The sequence below is a fragment of the Perna viridis genome, chromosome 5 (assembly GCF_037379345.1).
Source record: "Perna viridis isolate PV_CMFRI_1.1 ecotype Kerala chromosome 5, ASM3737934v1, whole genome shotgun sequence".
Lineage (NCBI taxonomy): Eukaryota > Metazoa > Mollusca > Bivalvia > Mytilida > Mytilidae > Perna > Perna viridis.
Window position 1 is genome coordinate 25,864,082 of NC_142449.1, and position 22,606 is coordinate 25,886,687.

Consider the following 22,606-nt stretch of genomic DNA (forward strand, 5'->3'; position numbering starts at 1 on the left):
GGGCGAAAGAATCGTACCCCTACCCACTTAAATCTGCCCTAAAGTGAAAGAAAATGACGTTTATAGCATACACGAACTGTGCACAATGTCTGTCTGGCATTTATTATGGAGAACTTCTTGTATCAATCATACTGTCAAGCAAATATGCTTTAATTGTCCCGGAGTTAAAATATTAAAAAAGGGAAATTGAAGAAGACAGATTATCACGTATTTTAGCACGTAAATTGTATAATTTTTGTTTAAAATATCAGTTTTAACATGATTTGATTTTGTTTGTTATCATTATTTTTATACATATATGGTTTCAAAGAAGCAACTATGATGAATAATTGGTATACATGTATCCAACACCATTTAAAAATGTTAATATACCACACACGAATTGTGGGTTTTCACAGAAATTTTAGTGGGTATGGGGTACTATTCTTTCGCGTAAGATGGCTTGGAATATGTTAAATTATGCATTGCCTTGGCTCATTAGAAAAATTAGATGCTACATAGATGTGTTTATGCAAAAGCTTGTTTGAAGTAGGGGGCTTGAAAAAATTGCCAAGTACCGTTGAAATGGAAGAAAATATGAAATTCCGTAAATTTCCCTTTTTGTTAAAAAAAACTAATTATTGTCATATTGAAACTGAAAAATACGTGCCTGAAATAACCAAAATTGTTTTTTTAAAATCATTTTTATGCTAAAAATTAACATTTGGGTTCATGTTGAGGTACTTTTTTCATGGGTAGGGTGGCAATTTTTCACATAACTGGACTTGAAAAAAGTTCAAATGTTACACTACTCGGGATCATTAGAAATCTAAGACACAATATAATTGTATTTGAAAATACAAAAGCTTGTTTGGAGTACGGTATTTGAAAAAAAAATTGCCTATTTTAGGTAAAATGGAAGAAATATGAAATTCCGAAAATTCCTCTTTTTATGAAAAACTCATTATTGTCATATTGAAACTGAAAAGTACACACCTGAAATAAGAAGATATGTTGGATACATCAAAAATTAAAACAATAGTGCTCAATATGACTAATGTACACAGATTATATGCCAAAAATTAACATTTTTGTTCATGTTGAGGTATTTTTTTCATGAGTAGGAGTGGCAATTTTTCACCTATTTTGACTTGGAAAAAAATAAAATATTTATTTCTTGGGCTCATTTGGAAGTTAAGACAATATATTAATGTACTGTATCACAAGCAATCTTGTTTAAATTATGGTATTCTCAAAAAAATGATAACAACGTGTGATATAGAAGGAATTCTGAAATTCTGAAAAATTCCCCTTTTCGATTTTATAGTATTAGTCATCACAAAAAAGAAAACCTAAGCGCCTGAAAAATTGATCAGATATGTTTGGTACATCGTTATCTTAATTATGAATGCCTAAAATATGAGTTCTGCGGTGTCAGTATGCTGTGAATGAGAACTCTGTTTGATACTGAGACCAGTTTTCAAGGGTAAGGGGTAGTATTTTTAACATTTTTTTGAAAATTATTTCTTGAAAATTATTTTTTGCGGTTCATTCATGTCCAAAATTGAATTATCTATCGAATGATACCAAATTTGAGACGTTTTAGTTGAGCAAAAGCTCATAGAATTGAACTTATGCGACTTTTTACGAAAAAATCGAAAATTCCCTTTTTTGATAAATCGAAAATCCCCAAAATTCATCAAAAAAACTCCAGAAGTATTAATTGTGATAATACTAAACAGAAAATACCAAATAAGCCATTTTTTACTGAAGCATAAATACTCTAGGGGTTTTGACATGGAAAAATATGTCAATTTTAACAATTTTTCAGTGGGGTAGGGGTACATTTTTTTCACTTTACCACATAACCCCAAGAGTTACCACAACATTCTTGGTACCATTGTAAAGCTGAGTCATTGGGCTAAATAATGATACCTAAATGTGTTGAGCTTGTTCACACATTTAGGTATCTATACTGTCCAAGGAAGGCTTAGACCATCAGATAATTGAGTCAGAAAAAATCTTGGCTTTTTGACCCAGTGGAGTACAAATATAGGTTTATACTGGAAAAGGATCCTAGAATATTCTTTGGAGATAAAATGATGAGGTAATGGGAGGTATAAAGGTACCTAAAAATCATCATGAAGTTGATGAATGGGAGGGGGTGCATGGTTATGACATTAGACATATTCAGGGCTGTTTGATGAAAATGTACTGGGGGAAGGTGCATTCTTTAATTAAATACTTTCATAACTTTTGACAAATTGAATAAATTAGACTGTTTCTATGAGTGAGTCCCCTGGTAAAAAAGTTCTACCCAAAGTAACTGATATGTTTTAATGGAACAGCTCTTAAAGGCTTTATAAACAAGAAACGTATTTTCTTAAGCAAGCTTCTATTGTGGAAAGTCAGGAAAAAGAAGACATTGATAAGTTTTTTCCATATTTTATCTACATTAATGTACAAAATCATTCAAAATTGACAACATGACCATTATATTACTGTCCAGCAATATTATCTAATGCCCTAATTATTCACCTTTGGCCTTTGTCATGACTTCTTTAGATCAGCACCAACAGCCTGTGTTAAACTACTATAGCCATCATTTCTGTAATAAATAAGAACACAGATTACACAGCTATTAGAAACATAATAATTGTTGGGGTTTAACGTCCGAGCAGCAATATTTCAGCTATATTCAGACGATGAACATGAAATTGATGATAAAATGAACATCAAATGATGATGAAATGAAAAAGGGATGGGACACAAGGACAATGGGGTCGACAAATTTTGATTGCCACTGGAAATAGGGAGAGATGGGTAGGATTGGGCAATTTAGCCTCCTGTGGCGGAGCCCTATGGTTCCTACTCCGGGAGAATACCACAGTAGGGTTCTTTAACGTGCAAGGAACGTAGCATTTTTCCCAACACGGTGCACCACTATGATTTGCGGTCAAGTTTTCCGTATTATAGCCTGACAACCCCAGCATGTAACACGCCAGGGGTACCCCATTCCACCACCTGGGGCACACATCCCAGTTGCTCTGTGGGCAAAGCGCCCTAGCCCCCGGCTAGAATTCTGAGCACTATTTAGTCGCCTTTTACGACAAGCTTAGCGCTGCTGCAGGCCTATTCTTTCGACACCCGGACCTGCACGGGGCTGGTGAAAAAGTGACCTTCCCAGGTACCTCATATCATTTCATGGAACAGCTGTGTAAAAGCTTAGAAATATTGAAAATATCCCTGGGTAGAAGTACATCTTAAAGGAAATAACTCTACAACTTATCTGCAGTTTGTTTATTCAGACCTTCACTTTAAAAAAGAATAAACATACGATATATCAAAATCTGGTAGGCCTGTGAAGCTGTCCACAAGTTTTTTAATAGATGTGTGTAGAGGGACAGAATTAGCAGTAAAAAGCAACCTTTTGATTTCTATTGGGTACAAGAATCTAGTTTTCTGTCCCAGATTTCTTTTAGAATCATTACTGATCAACTTTTTTTTACTCTAGCCTTTTCTGGATTTTACCAATTGTTCATCTTGATTTTTTAAACATACATAATTTTAACCAAAGAGGTATTTACACACTTCGAATAACATCATCTTACATATTCTTTATCAAAATGCTCAGTACTGTATTTCAATGTCCAAACAGCCCTGTGCAGGTCCGAGTGTTGAAAGAATAGGCCTGCAGCAGCGCTAAGCTTGTCGTAAAAGGCGACTAAATAGTGCTCAGAAACCTAGCCGGGGGCTAGGCTCTCTGCCCACAGAGCAACTGGGATGTGTGCCCCAGGTGGTGGAATGGGGTACCCCTGGCGTGTTACATGGTGGGGTTGTCGGGCTATAATACGGAAAACCTGACCGCAAACCATAGTGGTGCACCATGTTGGAAAAGATGCCACGTTCCTTGCACGTTAAAGAATCCTGCTGTGGTATTCAATAGGAGTAGGAACCTTTGCGCTCCGCCACAGGAGGCTAATAGCACGACCTTACCCATCCCCCCTTTTTTCAGTGGCAATCAAAATTTGTCGACCCTATTATCCTTGTGTCCCATCCTTTTTTTTCATTTCATGTTCATTTTATCATCCATTTCATGTTCATTGTCTGAATATAGCTGAAATATTGCTGCTCGGACGTTAAACCCCAACAAACAAACAATGTCCAAACATCATTTTTTAAACTTAATGTATACTTTTACAAAAAGATTTCATGTGACTCCTACTGAAATCACAAATGTCTGAAGATAGGGCTTCTGAAATTCCATATACCATTTCCTCTCGCCAGGGAATATTTGCCATGGATAAGTTATTTGTAATTTGACAGGTAAATTTCTGTTGTGGAAAAGTTAGTTTTCATGCAAAACCTTTTTGGAGAAACATGTCAAAATTAAAGATACCTGCATACACAAGTAACTTTAATCAATTATTGTACAATAAGCAGACACACTAGCAACTTAGCAGTTTGTAAAACCAACATTTTATACTTGAAAGTAAAATTAAGGAGGTAGACCTAGGGTAAGGGAAATAACTCATGAAGTCATTGATATGTATGTATCATATTCAATTTCACCAAAGCCTAACAAGCTTTCATTTGACACAGAATGAAATCAATCTAAGTTACTTTAATGCGTACATGACATTGATGTAAAGCCAGCACTCCACAGTATTGTAGAACTGCCTAATTTTGGTCTTGTAATCTGATGATTTGTAACATTTATCACTTTAAAAAATTGTCAAGCATCTGTAAATCTATATATCTAGAAATAGCTCAAGCCAAGGCCTTCAGGATGCAGTAAAAATTTTCTGTAAAAAAATTACCCACAGCATATAGGGTTACCATAGAAACCATGCAAAAATATGCATTTTCAAAAAAGTTCATAAAATCAGGTTTAAAAATATCAAATTTCCCGCAAAATATCTGAAATTTTTATTTCATCCCCTGAAACTGTTCAAACTTTTTCCTTCGAAAACCCCTTCCTCATATGGGCATCGCCGGTTAGATTTTGAACTATTTCACTTTGTAATCCACTCATTAAATTTAGCATGGTGAAAAATTGACTTACTTTCACTTTCACAATGAAGTCAAATTGTAATTGAAAAAAATCCCCTTCAACATTGAAAATATATAAAACATTGCAAAATACTTTTAAAAGTCTCCCTTTTTCAGAAAATGTTTTATCAACAATAGATTCTTCATTTTTAATCACTATAGCAACCACCGGTTTCCATTTATGTCATTTTTCATCCCTAGCCAAAAGTGCGAAACTAAACTAAACTGTGGAGTGCTGGCAAAATACTGAATACAAATGGTCCAATGATTTTTAAGAGTTGTGTCCCTTATCCTAGGTCTACCTCCTTAAGGTAAATCACAATTTAACAGAATGATATTCAAATCAATTTGAAGTACTGCAATATTTCACACTACTACAACAGTATAAACTTACAAAAGTAATTCAGCTAATTCTGTGTTAATTTTACTAATAACTGGAGGTCCTCTGTATATTAATGCTGTATACAGTTGTATTAGACTGGCACCAGCTTTTATTTTTTTGTAGGCATCTTCTCCACTACTTATACCACCAACACCTATTATAGGTACTCTACCTGTTAAAAGGGGAACCAAGATTCTAGTGTTAATCAAAAGAATGCAATCCAGGAACAAAGACCAGACATGAAAAACAGACATACACAACAAAGAACATGAAGTAACTATAATCATACATACAAGGTAAAAGATTATGACTTTAAATAAAGTCTTGAAAGGATAGCAGTATGGGCATATCAGATGTAGTACTGCTCACTGATATTTAAGTTGGTATTAAACTTGGCATATCAGGTATAGTATTGCTCACCATTAGTTAATTTGTACATTACAGAAATAGCACCAAATGGCGAATTGTTTTGGCAGATGTAAAATTTTGTGATTTTGAGTCAAAAAGGTATACAAAATATGTTGGTGAGTCAAAAAGGTATACAAAATATGTTGGTGAGGCAAAGGTATACAAAATATGTTGGTGAGTCAAAAAGGTATACAAAATATGTTGGGGTCTAATTTTTGCAGATGTTAATTTGTGCATTGAGCACTGAAGACTACAGTAAATATTCAGCAGAATTAATTATGGCTTTTTTCAGACTAATGGCCAAAATTACCACCTAAATGCTATTGCTCACCATTCGTTAAACTGTACATATCGGATATAGTTTTAGTTGCCAGATCTTTTAAAGGCTCCCCACTAAGCCCTCCGGTTTCTGTTTTACAGGAACTTTGTAATGTGTCTGGCCGACTGACTGTTGTATTGCTGATTATTAATCCACCAAGAGATTCCTGCAAAAAATTAAAATAACGAATAAAAAATAAGGTATAAATCTAGCATCTTAAATTAAGTGTATAAAATTTCTCCATAATCGGAAGTGCAATTATGTAACTTGTACATGAACACCATGCAAAGTTTGAATATTATTGATTTAACACTTTTTTAGTTTATACAGATACACAAAGTATGTTATGTACACAACATAAAGTGAAATAAAAATGGTTAAGTTCTACATGCTAAAAATGAGGGGAAAAAATATAAATTTAATAGTATAGATAAAATACTTTTTGAGTTACAGATTATACAATGTACATTACCCTAACCGTGACAGTCAAACAGACTGACTGATGAACAGAGTCTAGCAGCTACTAAAACTACTTTCACAATTGCTGACGCAAATAAAAATAGTAGACAGTGCATTGTAAAAATGCTATAATAAAATACAGTTACTCATACCTGTCTTTTTAATACTACTTCTGCTATATCTTTTTTGTCTTGTTCTGATAAATCTGGAGCTATTTTTATCAATAATGGAGGTTTCTTCCCCTGGATACTGTCTCGTTCATCTAAAACCTTCATGAATTGGTTTGAAGATTATTATTAGTACATTGTATGTCAAAATTTATAGTTATGAATAACAACCTTAAAGTATTGACATTTTTATAGCAGGGCTAGCAAAACACAATATTCTTGAACAAATGTTCAAAATGCATGTATGCTGCTTTAGTAAATAAAATCAAGTTGGGAATTGGCCAGGAAACAACCACACATTGTTTGAAATACAAATAAAAAAGCATCAAGAGTGTCCCAACTATTCTTCCACAATATTTTTAATTCTCAATGAAGAATAAGTTCTCATTCCTTAATAAAAACAAAAACTTCCAAATACAATAGAGCTGTCCAACATATCCCTAGAAACAAAGTGTTATAATTTTAAAAAGATCAGATAAGTTTTACTCAGTTTCTCGTAAATAAACAAAAGTTAACTGATGCCAACAACAACAATGATGACAACGGGATGATACCATTATAAGTCTGCAAAATTCGTTTGTGGGCATATAAAAAATTTACAAAAGTTGTACAATACAAAATAACATACCTCAATAAAAAAAATAACAAAACTTTTTAAGTATAAAATTAGAGCAAAGAAAGGCTTAAACAATGACAAAACAATTTTTCTCTGTTCTTAACTTAATATTCATTAAATAAATCTTTCAAGACATTCAAGGAGAAACGTTAACATGAAACTTGTTCCTCGTGTAATACTTACTTTCTCTAATAATTGATCAAGCATATCCTTTCCCTGCATTGCTCGTAAACCTGGTGTATTAGGACTAGATACATTAATAACTAAGTAATCGGCCAATTTACCAAACTTTTTCACGCCTTGTACGTAATCTTCTACTGGATGTGACGATGTCTTATTTTTACCCAAATTAACACCCATGATACCTGGAACTGAAATAAAAAGAAACAATTAACCGTTTCTTGTAGCAAAAGTTCACTGAGACTTCACCATTTTTAAAAATGTTGTAAGAGTAATCAAGGGAACCAAGGTTATAGCGATAATCAAAAGAATGTAATCCAGGTACAAAGACCAGACATGGAAAACAGACATACACAACAAAGAACATAAAGTAACTAAAATCATACATAAAAAGTAACAAAAGTAAATGAGCAACTCGGACTCCACTAAAGACTGGGAGCATGGACCAGGTGCACCGGTAGGGTAATCGTCCTCTGCTTTTCTAGAAACACCCGCCGAGTAGATCATAAAAAGTCAAGTCTGGGGTAGACAAACGAGGAAAGGAAAACTATGACCTGTTGAATAAATCAGTTAATTCATCCTAATGTTTGTATATTATCATAAAAGGATCAAAACATCTGCAGCCAAAATCATTGTGAACTCTATTGTTAAAATTTTGCGCCAAATAATGTTCCCACCCCAAATAACAATTTTGATTAAAGCTAATCCCTCTTCTTGACCTGTAAGGGAACTCTAGTTTAACACATTTAATTTAGATCAGTTTATGACCTTCATATTCATACCCAATACAATTCAATTCTGTGAGAGTTCAAGGTTAGATATGGTATGCACTCACCCAACCTCCATTTCTGACAAAAGAATTAACTTTTTGCGAATAACATTAACATAAGTAACAGATAGAAACCATTAACACCATTGAAAAAAGCATAAATTTGCTGAAGGAAAAAAAACTTGAAATTTTACCAAATGTGAAAAACACATGCACAGAAGATTATTCTTATCAAATTACACTATCAGGCCTGATGGTACGAAGAAATTATGAAATTGCCATGGATGAAGAGCAGTATATAACCTTTCCTTACTCACAGGAATTTAAAAAAAGATAAGACTTAATACGCAAACAAAATCAAAAACAAAATTAAAAAAAAAACAAGAGAAAAACAAAACACATCTTCAGAAATGGTTTAGCAATAGGTCATTTCCTAGTCCTGTCACAGGTCTACTTTAAATAACATTGATCATGTGACAACTTAAAATTATTACGTTGCCATCTAGGCTTTTTTTTTTTATTTTCAAGCCCAACTTACACAAGCTTCTACTAAAAATTACAACCCACTGTACCCTATATAATGAAATATATTTTTTAACTTTGGAAAGCATTCAATGCATAAAATGATTTATTTTGTAATCACATGATTAAAGAGACCTCATTTTCTATTCCGGTGTTATGAAAATCACATGACAGATCTATAAATTACAATATCCAGGAAATGGCCCACTGACCCAAAGGCCTAAAACAAACAAAAACACTGATACCTTTTTTCAATCTAGTATCATCAGTTGTTTCAGTTTCTGTCCATAAATTTATATTTAACATGTTCCTTTCTTCATTCATTTGAGGAAAGTGTGGCATTGCCTCTGCAATACATTGTTATACTTTATATATAGTGAAGCTTGGTATTTAGTATCACCAGTCAGATTTTATTAACTTTTGATTTTAATATTTAACAACTGTCAACTGAATCAGTTTTGGTTGGTCACACTCAACAAATGTCTGACTGTTCACCCACCATCAGTTATGGCCAAAGTAGGGTCACAATTTTTGCACACCAATGTCTTCATCTTAGAAAATGATGTGCCAAAGAACATTTCTGTATGTCACACTTAAAGTGGCCCACCTGTCTAAATGCTATCCATCAAACCAACACAATTTGCTATTTAAATATGCATGTACTGTGAAAGTATTATTGTTTGTGGGGTACCAATTTTCGTGGATTTTGTAAACCATAAAATTTGGTTCCCAAATGAATAGGAAACTTCCCATCTGTTTGTATGATAGAATTGTCAAATCCACAAATACAGGAATCCATTGACTAATAATTTTTCCCTTAAACCATAAGAAAATGGTATCCACGAGTAAAAGTACTTTCACAGTGTTAAGTTAAAACAGAAACCAGAGAAAGAAAGATAAGATTTCTTGTTGATTTCCAACCTGTATGGGTTTACAGATATTACTTCTCTAGTAATTCAAGGAATACATGAATTGGCTTCAGGGTGATGACCCATCACATCATTTTTTTCAATGATTGGTAGGTATGATTAAAATTGAACTGATTGTTCCTTAAAATCCAAGTATAAACCCGTACCAACAAAAAATATCAAAGTAAGTCTTGACTTCTTTGTAACTACAACATTCATGCCTGACCATTGTTGGTAACAGTCATGGTCCAAACATTGATCTGAGCATGGTTCGGATCATTTTCTGAATCAATCAAACTTACAAGTGAGCCCATAGAAAATAAAATCTGTTGTCATATTTTCATTCAATGAATTTCTGTATCACATAACCTTTCTCTATACAACTAACAACTAGAACTATATTTAATTTGTTTCGTTTTAATAAAAAAGAAAACATTTTCACTTATACTTAAAAAATAAGAAGGAAACAAATTATATCATTAAGTGTAAATTTTAGTAAGAATCAGGTAATGTGGGAAAAACCAAAAATCCAGCAATCTGAAACCCAGAACCAGAAACATGCATGCTCAAAACCCAACAATCTGACAATATAATTTCACTCAAGGATGATTTTTTCTATTTAAAAAGACCACTTCACTGGATTTCAATAGAGTGTTAGAAAAATAAGATTTTTGACTGTGTTAATCTGCCCTTAAAAAGTTCATTTTCAATGAAATTATAACTCAATTTACCAAAGTGATATGGAAAATCTTGTCTTTTTTCCTTGATTCTGAAGATGCAAATTGTCAAATTAAACTTTCAAAATGGTGGGTTATTTGTACAAAGGATCATCCACTGTCTTTAATAAAGACCGACACTTAATCAAAAATCTAATGATGTTTATTTGTGATTTATTAACTGATACTGCAGAATTTTCAATCAGAAAAATATGTATTTATAGAACATAAATATCCAGCCAGACAGTTAGACAGAAATTGTTTGTGTGACCAGGACAAAAGATTATCAACCCATCATGCTGAAGCTGCATCATGAGTTTCTAATTATTGGAGGATATTCTAATAAATTGAAGGTTTCTTGATTTAGCTGACATAATTTTTAGATGAATGTACACAAAACATAGAATTTGGCAGCAGTGAAATTCATATATCTGAAGCTGGGACAAAAAATTAGCTTGATGGTCCTATAACTAGTAAGAACTCTAAACCATTAGTATAAAACTTCATTGATTAACAGATGTATTTACCAAGGATAGGTGGTTCCACTTCTCTGTATTTCAATCTATCATAGACTTTGTCATGGCCTTCACTATTAAAACCATACCTATTATCAAAATAATTTAAAATATTAAAGTAAAAGATATTGGAGTTAAAAGTTATGATAGAATAAGCTCTAAAAGTAAGATTTATCTCCCTTGATCATACATTTTTTAAGCATTTTTTTTGTATCCATAAGATTCCTGGCATGATTCTTATGTCATTATAAAAAGGAACAGATAACAACAAAAGCACCATCGTATAACCCATGGTCTCACTAAGCACTTCCGGGTCAAATGGCCACCCCCCTATGTAGTACCAAAAACACACTGAACCTAGACCTATGCATTGTAAGTGCATTATTTGTGTGTATTCTGATGAAAAGAAGTCAAAATAAAGCTGAGAATGTGTACTTTAAAACCATATATGTAATTTACTACAAAAGTGAATGAATATTGTTTAAATGTGTGAGTAATTTGCCTCCATGTTGTCAGTTAGCAGAAAAGGTAAAAATGTGGATTTTCAGTATTATTTATTCAAGTAAATTTTGTGAATCATTGTACCATTAGCATAATGAAATTTAAAAACCTTATTTTCCCAGCTTTGCAATGATTTGCAACTTTAAGATGTCATTTGTCCTGGGAATTGACAGTGAAACTTTGAAAATTACATTTTTAACATGTAAAGTAATGGAAAAGTTAGAAGTGGTTAGTGAGACCAATGTAAAAATAGTTAGGACAGGAAGAATATATGCCACAGTAGTATGGTACAGATGGAACCATGGATTGTTATGGTGTATTCATCTGCACCATGAAAGGATTGTTATGGTGTATCCATCTGCACCATGAAAACTGATTTATTCAACGGGTCATAGTTTTCCTTTCCTCGTTTGTATACCCTGGACTTGACTTTTTATGAGCAACTCAGCGGGTGTTTTTAGAAAAGCAGAGGATGGTTACCCGTTATAAGTTTGACATATCAGAAAAAACAACAACAGATCTCGAACCACAAACTGCACACTGTGTAAAAGATTACAAAAAAACAACCTTTTTTTTATTGTTGTACCTATTTATAACAGCTTGATCGTCTGTTAATCTGAATACTCTTGGCTTTTCATTTCCAGGTTGGGGATTTGGTGTTACACTTCCCACTTCAACAAAACTAAATCCCATTTTAAGCATTCCATCCACTGCTTCTCCATCTTTATCAAAACCAGCAGCTAACCCTAGTGGTGTTGGAAAGTCTTTATTGAATATGTGTGATGCCTGCAATAAAGAAACATAAATGTTCCAAATAATTTATAGTACATAAATGCTTCAAAACTTTCTGCATTCAATGATGTATTCCATAAATACTTGATGCAAATTTTCTGAGCTTATAGAAAATTAGTATCCAAAGACTTTGTTTCAGAAATGATTATTAAAATTTTTCATTCAAACATGAAAAGTGAATTAAGCCTATAGACTGTATCCACATTGAAAATATCTAATTCAAATGTTGTGGATTGTCAGTTATGGAATGTCAGTTGACTACAATCTTTGAATTTGAGAAATGTTATATTCTATATTCAACAAACATTTATCCAATCATACAGTACACATGCATGTTCATCAATAGTATCATTGACACTAACCAGAACTGGATGTGGAGGTTTCTTTGGTTTAGGAACTAGTTTATATTTTGCTGCCTTAACAGCCAGTCTGTGTGAAGTCTCTGCATCAAACACACGGAAACATGGCATAACAAACTGCCTGTAGAACTTTTCATTTCCTTCATAGAGCTGTATTCCAGTAAACATGGTGGTCCCTCCTACTACTATAATGGCAGCATCTTTAATAAGTTTCTGGAATTTAAAAGCATATATCATTAATTCAAATAAGGTCCACCATAAAATAAAAAAAGGTGGTAAGGAATGTTTCCTTCAGTAAAACTTATTATTTTAGCACACAATGCATCATTTTTCTGCTAGTGACAGATTATTTCAGCTAATAGTTCAATAATGGATATTATCAATTTGGTACATGTACATGTATATTGACTCTTGTCCTGTCTTGAGCAGGGAAAAGCGAGGAGTGGCTTCCTATAGGTATGTCTTCAATCTCACAGTTAAATACAATATACCATGCTTGATCATTATGATTAGCTGCACTAGTACATAATTCCTTTTGGCATTTGGCACTGAAGATATTTTTTAATTCGGTGGTGGTAAAAAATATATATATTTCAACTTCAAGCACAGAACCCTTATCTGACACTGGACCTGCAATAATCCCTTTTGGGATTCAGTGTTTGAGGCTGTTTTCTGGTATAGCCGCCCACAGTGGGAGGCCAAATCAGAAAACAGCCCCAGACACTGAATCCCCAAGGAGATTAGGTATTTGAAATGTGATGGGATTTTGAAGAGTATATTGAGTTTTGTTACACTAATTGTGTGCATAACTCAATATAACCATACAATACATACGAACTTCATCAGTTCATAGGACAGGACTCTGTCAGGAGTTTTGCAACGAAAGACGTGAATGTCATTGCATTATATGTGTTTCACTAATTACCCAGTTACTTGCTCCTTGCTTTACTCCACAGCTCATGCTAGGACAATCTTTCAAAAGATGCTGTAAATAATTTAGACGATCAAGCCAAGGTTGACTATGTTATAAGCTGAGGATACGAAACTAATAATTCCTATTTAAAAGAAAAAGAAAATATAAAATTGTGAAATACTTTCAGATAAATGATTATTTATTAGACTTATCAACCATCATTATTCAAAACAAAACTTAAAAAAGAATAAAAATTGATATGATTTTAAAAAAAAAATTATGATCTCTGATATACGCAACTAAAATTCCGCGAAATTGGCTTTACTTGTCTGACTAGCCAGCATGACAGCTTTTGAAGGTTTGGAATATTGCTTTATATTTAATTTTTGGTTTGTTTTTAGCCTGTTTTTCTTTATTTTATAACTCACTACCCACCTAGCAATCAGTAATTAACAACTTTATAATGAAACAATTGAATGAATAGGAATAATCAAAACTTTAATGTTGCCGACGAAGCATTTAATTTTTCAAGATGTCTGCGCCCAGGGTTTACTTATGAAATTTAACAAATCTTTGTTTTAAATTCATTTATTGTTCCTTTCCGTTATAATTTGTTTCATTTTCCTTCCCTAAGAAACGTATATGTAACTTGTCATTGACCTACTGGTTTTACTGAGTGCTATATACTCTTGAGGATTTTGGGAGGTGCAGGTGATAGACCAGCAGTATTAATTCTTTAGCCAAGTCTGTTAACCGGCTATTTAAATCTACTTTCTCCTTCTTACAGTAAGGCAGTCCAAGCTGCTACTCTTTCCTCTTTTCGAACGTATTCTAGTCATTAACAATTCTTCACACCATTACTTAGCCGATTTACAGCAATCCCAACCCAGTGAATTTTAGTTGGGTGTCAATCCAAAATGGAGAGCATGAATCTCCTGTTAAAATCATGACATCGGATTCCCACTGATACTGAGGATCAAATCCTAGGCTACTCTGTGACAGGCCAGTATCAAACCCATTTGGGTAAAGAATTCATCCATTAGCCATGTCCATTATGTAGCTACTTAAGTCTACTACAAGTCTACAACATACCTGTACATGTACATGTAGGTTGGCCATCCTGTTACAAAGCGGGGAAAAAGTTTAAAAGATATTTTAGTCTTATTCTCTGGTCAGTGGTGGTCACCTAGTGTTAGTCAGTGTACAAAGCTTGAAGATTTCCTAATCATGTACAGACTTAAGTAATCCTTTAAAAAAACAATTTCACATTTACACATGCAGCTTTTACAATTGAAATAGCTAGACAAATCTGTAAAATAGATTGTAATAAATACATAATAAATTGTATCAGGTGAATAGGTTTTTCTTGATAATAGTCACAGGGATGATTATCAATATTATTCCTTTGCCATAATTTTGTATACAAAATGTACAATGCAGCTTTGTGTCACCTTATATGCACTTTCACACCTACATGTATAAAATCAATTTTTTGGACAAAATAGAAATTCAATGATAACTAGTTAATATTGTGGGAATAATCTATCTTGGAAATTATAATTTCTTCAAAATATAAATTGATCTAGTTATCATGAAGCTCTTGGATATGTTTAAAAACCAATGATAACCAACTACAATGTGATATATTAGGAGTTTTTTTTCCTGATGTAAATGTTTATTTCTTCAAAATAACAATTAAGATCGCTATCATAATTCCACAGACACGTGTCTCAGAAAAGATAGACATATATGTGTATTGGGGTCAATTTTTTTCTGAGACAATTGCCTGTGCATGAATTTTCGATATGTTCCAAAACCTACATTTGTATGATGATCAAGTAATATTGTGAGAGTTATTTTGTTTGGAAATTGTAATTTCTTTTGTTTGTTCCTGCCAGGATTTTGGAAAATCCCATTAAAAATATAATTTGACAGATTTTCATGTGATTATAATTCTGCTCACCTTCATATGCAATGTTTGGAGATATCATACTGAAACAGTCAAGTTTTACAAATAAATTTAACAAACAAAAAATGTATGTGCTTTTCATTTTTAATGTTTTCTATTTTGTTTAGAAATGGGTGTAATGCCTGAAATAGGCCAGGCAGTTGAAGAAATGGATTGGAGGTATGTTTGTATCTGTAGCGTGTAATAAAAAAAAATGGTGGAGAAAATATTAAAATGTATGTCATTGAGACTTCAATCTCAACAATAAAATTATTGAAGTTGTATCTTAAATTCTTAATAGCAGAAAGAAGATATTCGTTCCTGTGGTTACCATCCTCCCCTTTTGCATGAATCAAAAAGTTATTTAAAGCACAAAGGAAATATTAGACATCAACAATCTTTAATGGGCTAATGTACTTATGAAGTATTAAAATATAAATGTCCAAACACAAGTTGAACTTCCAAGTGATGCATTATGTTCTTCAATCATTATTAATCAAGTCACAATATAACAAAACTCACATGACCAAATCTTTTCAAATTTTCACACAATGTTATTTTATAGACTATAAAATACTGGTCAAGATTGATTATGGTGCATATTGCATATAAAATGTACCTTTCAAAAATAGGGATTGTGGAAGTATCAGTTATCACTAGAGCATTTTTTCTTTCCCCAAACCAACTAATCTTTTTGGAAAAGACTGGCTTTAGTTTTTACTTATTAATGTTCTATCCCTTGTAGTTTGTTTAAAGACTGAAAAGTTAAAATGTTGACTGTTTGACTGTAAAATTTAGAAAATGTTGGAAATTTCTTTGTTAATCTTAGAAAGCTGAACTTTTGGTTGTCTGTACCCGAATATAATCTTTAATAAAAAGAAATGAGAAAAATCTATCTTTTTGGTACCTACCATTCAGTTTGATATGTGACTTAATATAGGCCAAAGAAATCCATTTGAAACATGAATTTAGAATAATTGAAGTGAAAATAGTGAAGTCTTGAACTGCAAAAGTATGAGCATCTTACTGTAGACTTCATTGACCAACATTATTTTACTATTACATGTATGTGCTTTATTTCAGTCTCCCTACTGATGTACAAGCTGAAGCTATACCCATGATTTTAGGTGGCGGTGATGTTTTGATGGTAAGTCTGTGTGAGCTATACCCATGAGATGTTGTTTTTAAATTAAAATTGTTTGTAGAAAAGAATCAGTGTTCTCATTACCATTTATCTGTAGTAAGAATGATTCATTTTGTCTGAAGAAGATAGATTGGAGTATTTTGTTGTTAAACTTAAATTCTTTCATTACAAAAAATTAGCAATGCATGGTATTACTTAAACATATGAATTTATGAAACTAAAAGGACAAAGGAATCAAGATTTTTATCGGTGTTTCTGTTATTATGAATACATAAATATGCATGTATAAAAGAGAAATTAAAAAAAAAAAATTTTTTTAAATCACTCCACATGTTAAATAAACAATTTTGCAGTGATTTATAGTTAATTTGATCTTGAAATATTTTAATTTTTATACATTTCATTTTTTGAAACTAAGTGGGATTGTAAAGTAGGACAAGACAAAATGGACCCCTAAATATTTATGTATAAAAATTTCACACAATACATGAACATTTACAAAATTTACTAACACCTAGATTCTGTACTCAATTTGTTTTTGGAACGTTAATGTGTATCCATCTGCACCATGAGAACTGATTTGTAAACCTGTCATACTTTTCCTTTTCGGCTACCATGGACTTGACCTTCTATGAGAAGACAGTTGCTCATTTAGTTACTTTTGTTACTTAGTATGTATTATTTTGTTTTTTTTTTATGTCCTTTGTTGGATGTGTCTGTTTTCCATGTCTGGTCTTTGTCACTGGATTACATTCTTTTGATTCCACTAGAATCTTGGTTCCCGTGATTACTCTTTCTGATCACTTGTGGTGATGATAAAAACGTATCTTAAGTTTCCAAAGATGGCATGCTGTGATGTAACACCAAAACCGATGAGACATTTTCACTCCTCTTTGTGAAATTCACTGTGTTTCTTTTGTATTCTTATTTGCCTATAAATTATTGATATTTTATTTATTTACGTTTGCAAAATAAATTTTTATACCCCCGCAACCAAAGTTTGGGATGTATAGCAATCATCCCATCTGTCTGTCCGTCTGTCCACATTTCTTCTCAGTGCAACTCCTCCTAAACTGCGCAAGGATTTTGATGAAATTTTAAAGGAAGTTAGGGTATTATATGTAGATGTGCATTGAGGAATATATTATTTTTGGATGATTCAGTAGGGAGATGATCCAATTTCAGATTTTTAGGTGTTAAAACCTTTTTCAGTGCAGCTTGTCCTAATCTGCTCAAGGGATTTTCATGTAATTTTACAGAAAGGTAAGGCATCTATCATTTGAAGATGTGCATGAAGGAAAATAGTTACTGTTGGAGGAATCTAAAGCAAGATAATCCATCTAGAATGTTTTACATGTTAAAACATCAGCGCATCCCTCTCCAAAACCGGTCTTGGGATTTTGATGAAATTTTTATATGAAGTTTGGGCATCCTATGTAGATATGCATGAATGAATATATTAACTGGAAGAGGGTTGCGTAGGGAGATAATTTAGCTCAAAGGCCATGTGTAACTCCATTTTTTGAAGTAGGGTATTCTATTTGTGAGCTTGCTCACAGTATTCCTAGTTCTAACTGTTTTTGTTTTTGAACCAAAGTTTAAAAAAGCAGTCAACATAATGGAAAGGGTAAGTAAAAATGTACAGTTGGAGTGGATGGTTTTCTTGACAGAAGGGTGGTATTTATGTTAAGGAAGGAGGTATACCAGAATAATAATCTGTGTTAACCAATGAAAAACATAAAATTTTATATTAAGTTTAATACACAATGATATATTATTGTAATTTGTATTATAATTTGCTCCCTTCAGTGTATGGTGAATAACATTACACTGCTTCCTACATACCGGTAACTGTAATTTACGTACATGTAAACGTAAGTCTTTCCATAGTTTTTTGTCTGCTAAAACCTTTGATTCCAATATTGGAATGATTGCAACTTAAGAGTAATGATTTTTGTACAACTTTGTCTTGAACACTACATCTTTTATTTTTACACCCCCACATGAAAAATGTGAGGTATATAGTGATAACTCTTCTGAAACTGCTGAATGGAATTTGATGAAACTTTCACAGATCCTTTATTACATGATGCCATTGTGCACCTTTTATTGTTTTTTTCCATCTGAATGACTTGGTGTTTCCTAATGCAAAACAGGGACTTTGTCATTTATTGAATAAGGGGGACCATCTTCTAACCCACAACTTCTCTGAAACCACTGAATAGAATTTAATGAAACTTTCAAGAATTCTTTATCACATGATGCAGTCTATCCAAAGGTTCTGTTTTTTTGTTTTTTTCAGGACATTTGGTTCATAGTGATGACATAGTATTTTCAGGACTGAACCAAGTTTTACCGTCCATTTTGGTCTGAATTAAGAACAACTTATGTCGGAAATTTTCCAGACTGTTGGTCTGGCGTTCTGGATTTTTTTACCAGTCCTGTCACATTTTTACTGGTGATATCTGATGGTCCGATGAACCTTTGGAAAGACTGATGATGCTATTGTCCACCTCATATTTTATTTTTATGTCTGAATGCCTTAAATCACTTATGGGGTTTCCTATATTTTTCTTATGGAGAGGAAAGGGGATATCACCAAGTGAGTTATGCTCACAGTTTTTCTAGTTTAAACTGAACAGGAGTGGTGGGTAATTAAACATCCATCGCCTATGGACAAAATTCTTACTGTTACATATTGTATACTGATATTTAATACTTTTTCAGGCTGCAGAAACAGGAAGTGGGAAAACAGGTGTAAGTTTCTCAATGACTTAAGATTTTGGATATCTTGCTGTTTAAAGTTGTATAATGAAGCAATGGAAAATACATTTAAAGAACTAAAAGATGGCTATTGTCATAGCAAAATATAAAACTTTATCAAGAAGGACACTTTTATTGTGTTTAATAACTTGTGTTCAATTCCATTTGCACAACATATTGAAAAAATTGAAATTCACTATTAGTTAATTGAATATATATTTTGGCTGTATGAATTTGCAAGATGACAGAAAAGAATACTTCATGTAATAGCTGAAGTTGTTTTAGTTGAGAAGGATTTTTCGACTGTAAATTAGAGTTGAAGTGGCACATTTACTAATATAGTATTCTGTTTGTAAGGTTTCTGTATGTTGTTAATTATTTCTGTCTCTGCATTCTTGCTAAGTATCTTGGACATTGATCTTACATTCATTATAATGTCGCATGTATACAATTGATTGGTCCTCAAATCCTGTAATACCTGTAATATATGCCATTGGTGTATCCTTTTTGTACCTTCTAGCATTCTAATCATCAGTTTCATGTAACAATGCTATATCTACCAATTAATTATATCTTGTAGGCCTTCTGTTTGCCCATTCTGCAGATAGTATATGAAACACTGAAGGATATACAGGAAGGGAAAGGTGGTAAACTACTGACTAAAGCTCATGGTAAGATATAAACAGTGATGGAAAATGTACAATAGGATAATATGGGGAAAAAAAATAAGTAAAAATATCCCGATCAAACCTGATAAAGAAAGAAAATTGTTTAGAATCTGCATGTAAATTAAAAAAAAATATGATATCGCTGTGAATTTTACAAATATGGTAGAGATGTCCGACTTCTTATACCTGACGCTGGCGACAAAAATTTGCTTGTAATATGACCTAATGTAAGACTAGAATTCTTATATGATCAGAATAAGACGACTGACATAGGTATTAACCTTCAAAAATTCTAAAGTGAGATGTCCCCTTTTTATAATTTTCTCAAAGCGGGAGATTTCATTAGGTTTGTTTTAGTGTTTGAACTTAAATTTGAATTTGAAGTAAGGTTAGTTGATAAACCTGATTTTTTTATTCATTTATTGTTTCAAATGTTTTACCTTATTGTTTCAATAATTTACTACAGGTGGAGGAGGAAAATGGAAGATGAATATGTATGACAGAGGAGATGCTATGGGTAAGAATCTTTAAAGATTAGTCACTACATTTGATCAAAATTTGATATGAAAGTACATACAAAATAAAAACAACCATTTTCTTGTCAAAAGTCTTCCAGTTTTAAATGGTCAATGTTCCTTGGTTATCTAAGAATTGATAAAACCACTAAAGTGCTATAAGATGGTGGTAGTTAGGGAACAATATGTAGTTTTGATTTCTGTACTGTGTTTTCTCTATCCAACTGTTCTCACATCCTATAAGTTTAAGTTCCTTTAAACTATTATGTGGATTTTTATGAAACTATACAGTACTTCTGTAAAAATATTGTTTCATGAATTAAATGGGGGATGATTTACTTCATAGGTAGATAAACAGGAATACTTTTGGATACTTTCAAGGGGACATAATTCAATTATTTTAGGTCTCACTTGCCACTTTCGAGTCAAATGGCCATTTTTCTATGTAGTACCAAAAACACACTGAACTTTGATCTATGCATTGTAAGTGCATATTCTATGTGCATGTTGATCAAAAGTAGTCTATATAATGCTGAGAATGTGTACTTTAAAATGATATTTGTAATTTACTATTAAAATGTATGAATATTGTTTACATATGTGAGTAATTTGCCTCCATGCTGTCAGTTAGCAAAAAAGGTAGAAATGTGGATTTTCAGTTTGATAATTTCAAGTAAATTTTGAGAAAAATGGAAATGTAAGATGTCATTTATCCTGGGAATTCACATTGAAACTTTGAAAATTATTTTTTAGCTTGTAAACTAATTGAAAATGTTAGTGGTTAGTGAGTCTTTAGATTGAACATGTTTCCAGTCCAAGTCAGGTGGGTATCTATATTGAGAGCCTGGGTTTCCAGTCCAAGTTAGGTGGGTAACTATATTGGGAGCCTGGGTTTCCAGTTCAAGTTAGGTGGGTGACTATATTGGGAGCCTGAGTTCCCAGTCCAATTTAGGTGGGTGACTATATTGGGAGCCTGTGTTCCAAGTCCAAGTTAGGTGGGTATCTATATTGGGAACCTGTGTTCCCAGTCCAAGTTAGGTGGGTGCCTATTGGGAGCCTGTGTTGCCAGTCCAAGTTAGGTGGGTATTTATATTGGGAGCCTGTGTTTCCAGTCCAGGTTAGGTGGGTTTCTATATTGGGAGCCTGCATACTGTATTTTTAGTTATACATGTTGTTATTTTAGTTATGAAATTGTTTCATGAACATATTTGGATATTTTTTCCAGCAATTGATCCAGAAGGTACATTATGCCAAGCCAGAGACCCATCATCATGGCATGGTACAAGATCTAACAAGGCAATTACTGGCAAAGGTATAAGACAAAATTCACAGTTTATATTCAACAAAAAATTCAATATTTAGCAATGGACTATAATTTAGTATGTATACCTGCTATTCCTGCCAATGGACTATATTTTAGTATGTATACCTGCTATTCCTGCCAATGGACTATAATTTAGTATGTATGTCTGCTATTCCTGCCAATGGACTATAATTTAGTATGTATACCTGCTATTCCTGCCAATGGACTATAAAGCTACAGTTAATTTATCTTTCTTTACATTTCTTTCCTTAAGCCAATTTAATTCTGTTAGGAATTCAATCAGCCTAAAAATTTGAATTTAGCAAGTAAGGTGTATTATTTTCTTCTATAAAAATACTATAATATATTGTATCATAACTTCAGAAAACCAAAAACAATTAGGAATGCAACAGCAGGTTATAATGTTTCCCTGCATAAGTTTTTAAGGAACTTACCTTATATTATTTGGCCTAATAAGTCTTACAATTGAACCTTGATGAGTCAGACTCGGAAGAGTTGAAGTTTTTAATTAGACAGTCTTAGCAAATTTCCTGGTTATAACTCCACCTCGGATGACTTGGAACTTCTGATAACTTGAACAATTTTGGTCTCTTTGACTTTTGACTTATGGAGGATTATACTTCGGTCTAGATAAATGCCCATGTAAACCCAGTCATTCCAAAGGCCCATCAGACATTGGCAAAGTAC

The 22,606-nt window shown here is 32.7% G+C and overlaps 2 protein-coding genes across 4 annotated transcripts in view; one reads left to right on the top strand and one right to left on the bottom strand.

Annotated features, from left to right (window-relative positions):
- Positions 1–2,408: 2,408 nt before the first annotated feature.
- Positions 2,409–13,691, bottom strand: LOC148616841 (dihydroorotate dehydrogenase (quinone), mitochondrial-like). 3 transcript variants are annotated; one of them, XM_088583958.1, is made up of 10 exons: positions 13,570–13,691; positions 12,648–12,857; positions 12,080–12,279; positions 11,005–11,081; positions 9,099–9,200; positions 7,566–7,753; positions 6,752–6,868; positions 6,153–6,306; positions 5,426–5,585; positions 2,409–2,587 (listed from the first exon to the last, which is right to left on the bottom strand). In XM_088583958.1, exons 1-10 carry the CDS (start codon positions 13,603–13,605, stop codon positions 2,530–2,532), a joined length of 1,302 nt encoding a protein of 433 aa, XP_088440084.1. In that variant the 5' UTR covers positions 13,606–13,691; the 3' UTR covers positions 2,409–2,529. The 3 variants fall into 3 exon arrangements, with proteins under 3 accessions (XP_088440084.1, XP_088440086.1, XP_088440085.1); XM_088583959.1 differs by lacking the exon at positions 2,409–2,587 and adding an exon at positions 4,649–4,784; XM_088583960.1 differs by lacking the exon at positions 9,099–9,200.
- A 174-nt stretch (positions 13,692–13,865) lies between these two features.
- LOC148616842 (ATP-dependent RNA helicase DDX1-like) overlaps positions 13,866–22,606 on the top strand; it is a 206,856-nt gene continuing 198,115 nt past the window's right edge. Inside the window, exons 1-7 of the mRNA XM_088583957.1 lie at positions 13,866–13,915; positions 15,634–15,685; positions 16,589–16,652; positions 19,377–19,406; positions 19,993–20,083; positions 20,547–20,597; positions 21,821–21,907. Coding sequence (XP_088440083.1) covers positions 13,900–13,915; positions 15,634–15,685; positions 16,589–16,652; positions 19,377–19,406; positions 19,993–20,083; positions 20,547–20,597; positions 21,821–21,907 — 391 coding nt within the window. The 5' untranslated portion in view covers positions 13,866–13,899. The remainder of the gene's footprint in view (positions 13,916–15,633; positions 15,686–16,588; positions 16,653–19,376; positions 19,407–19,992; positions 20,084–20,546; positions 20,598–21,820; positions 21,908–22,606) is intronic.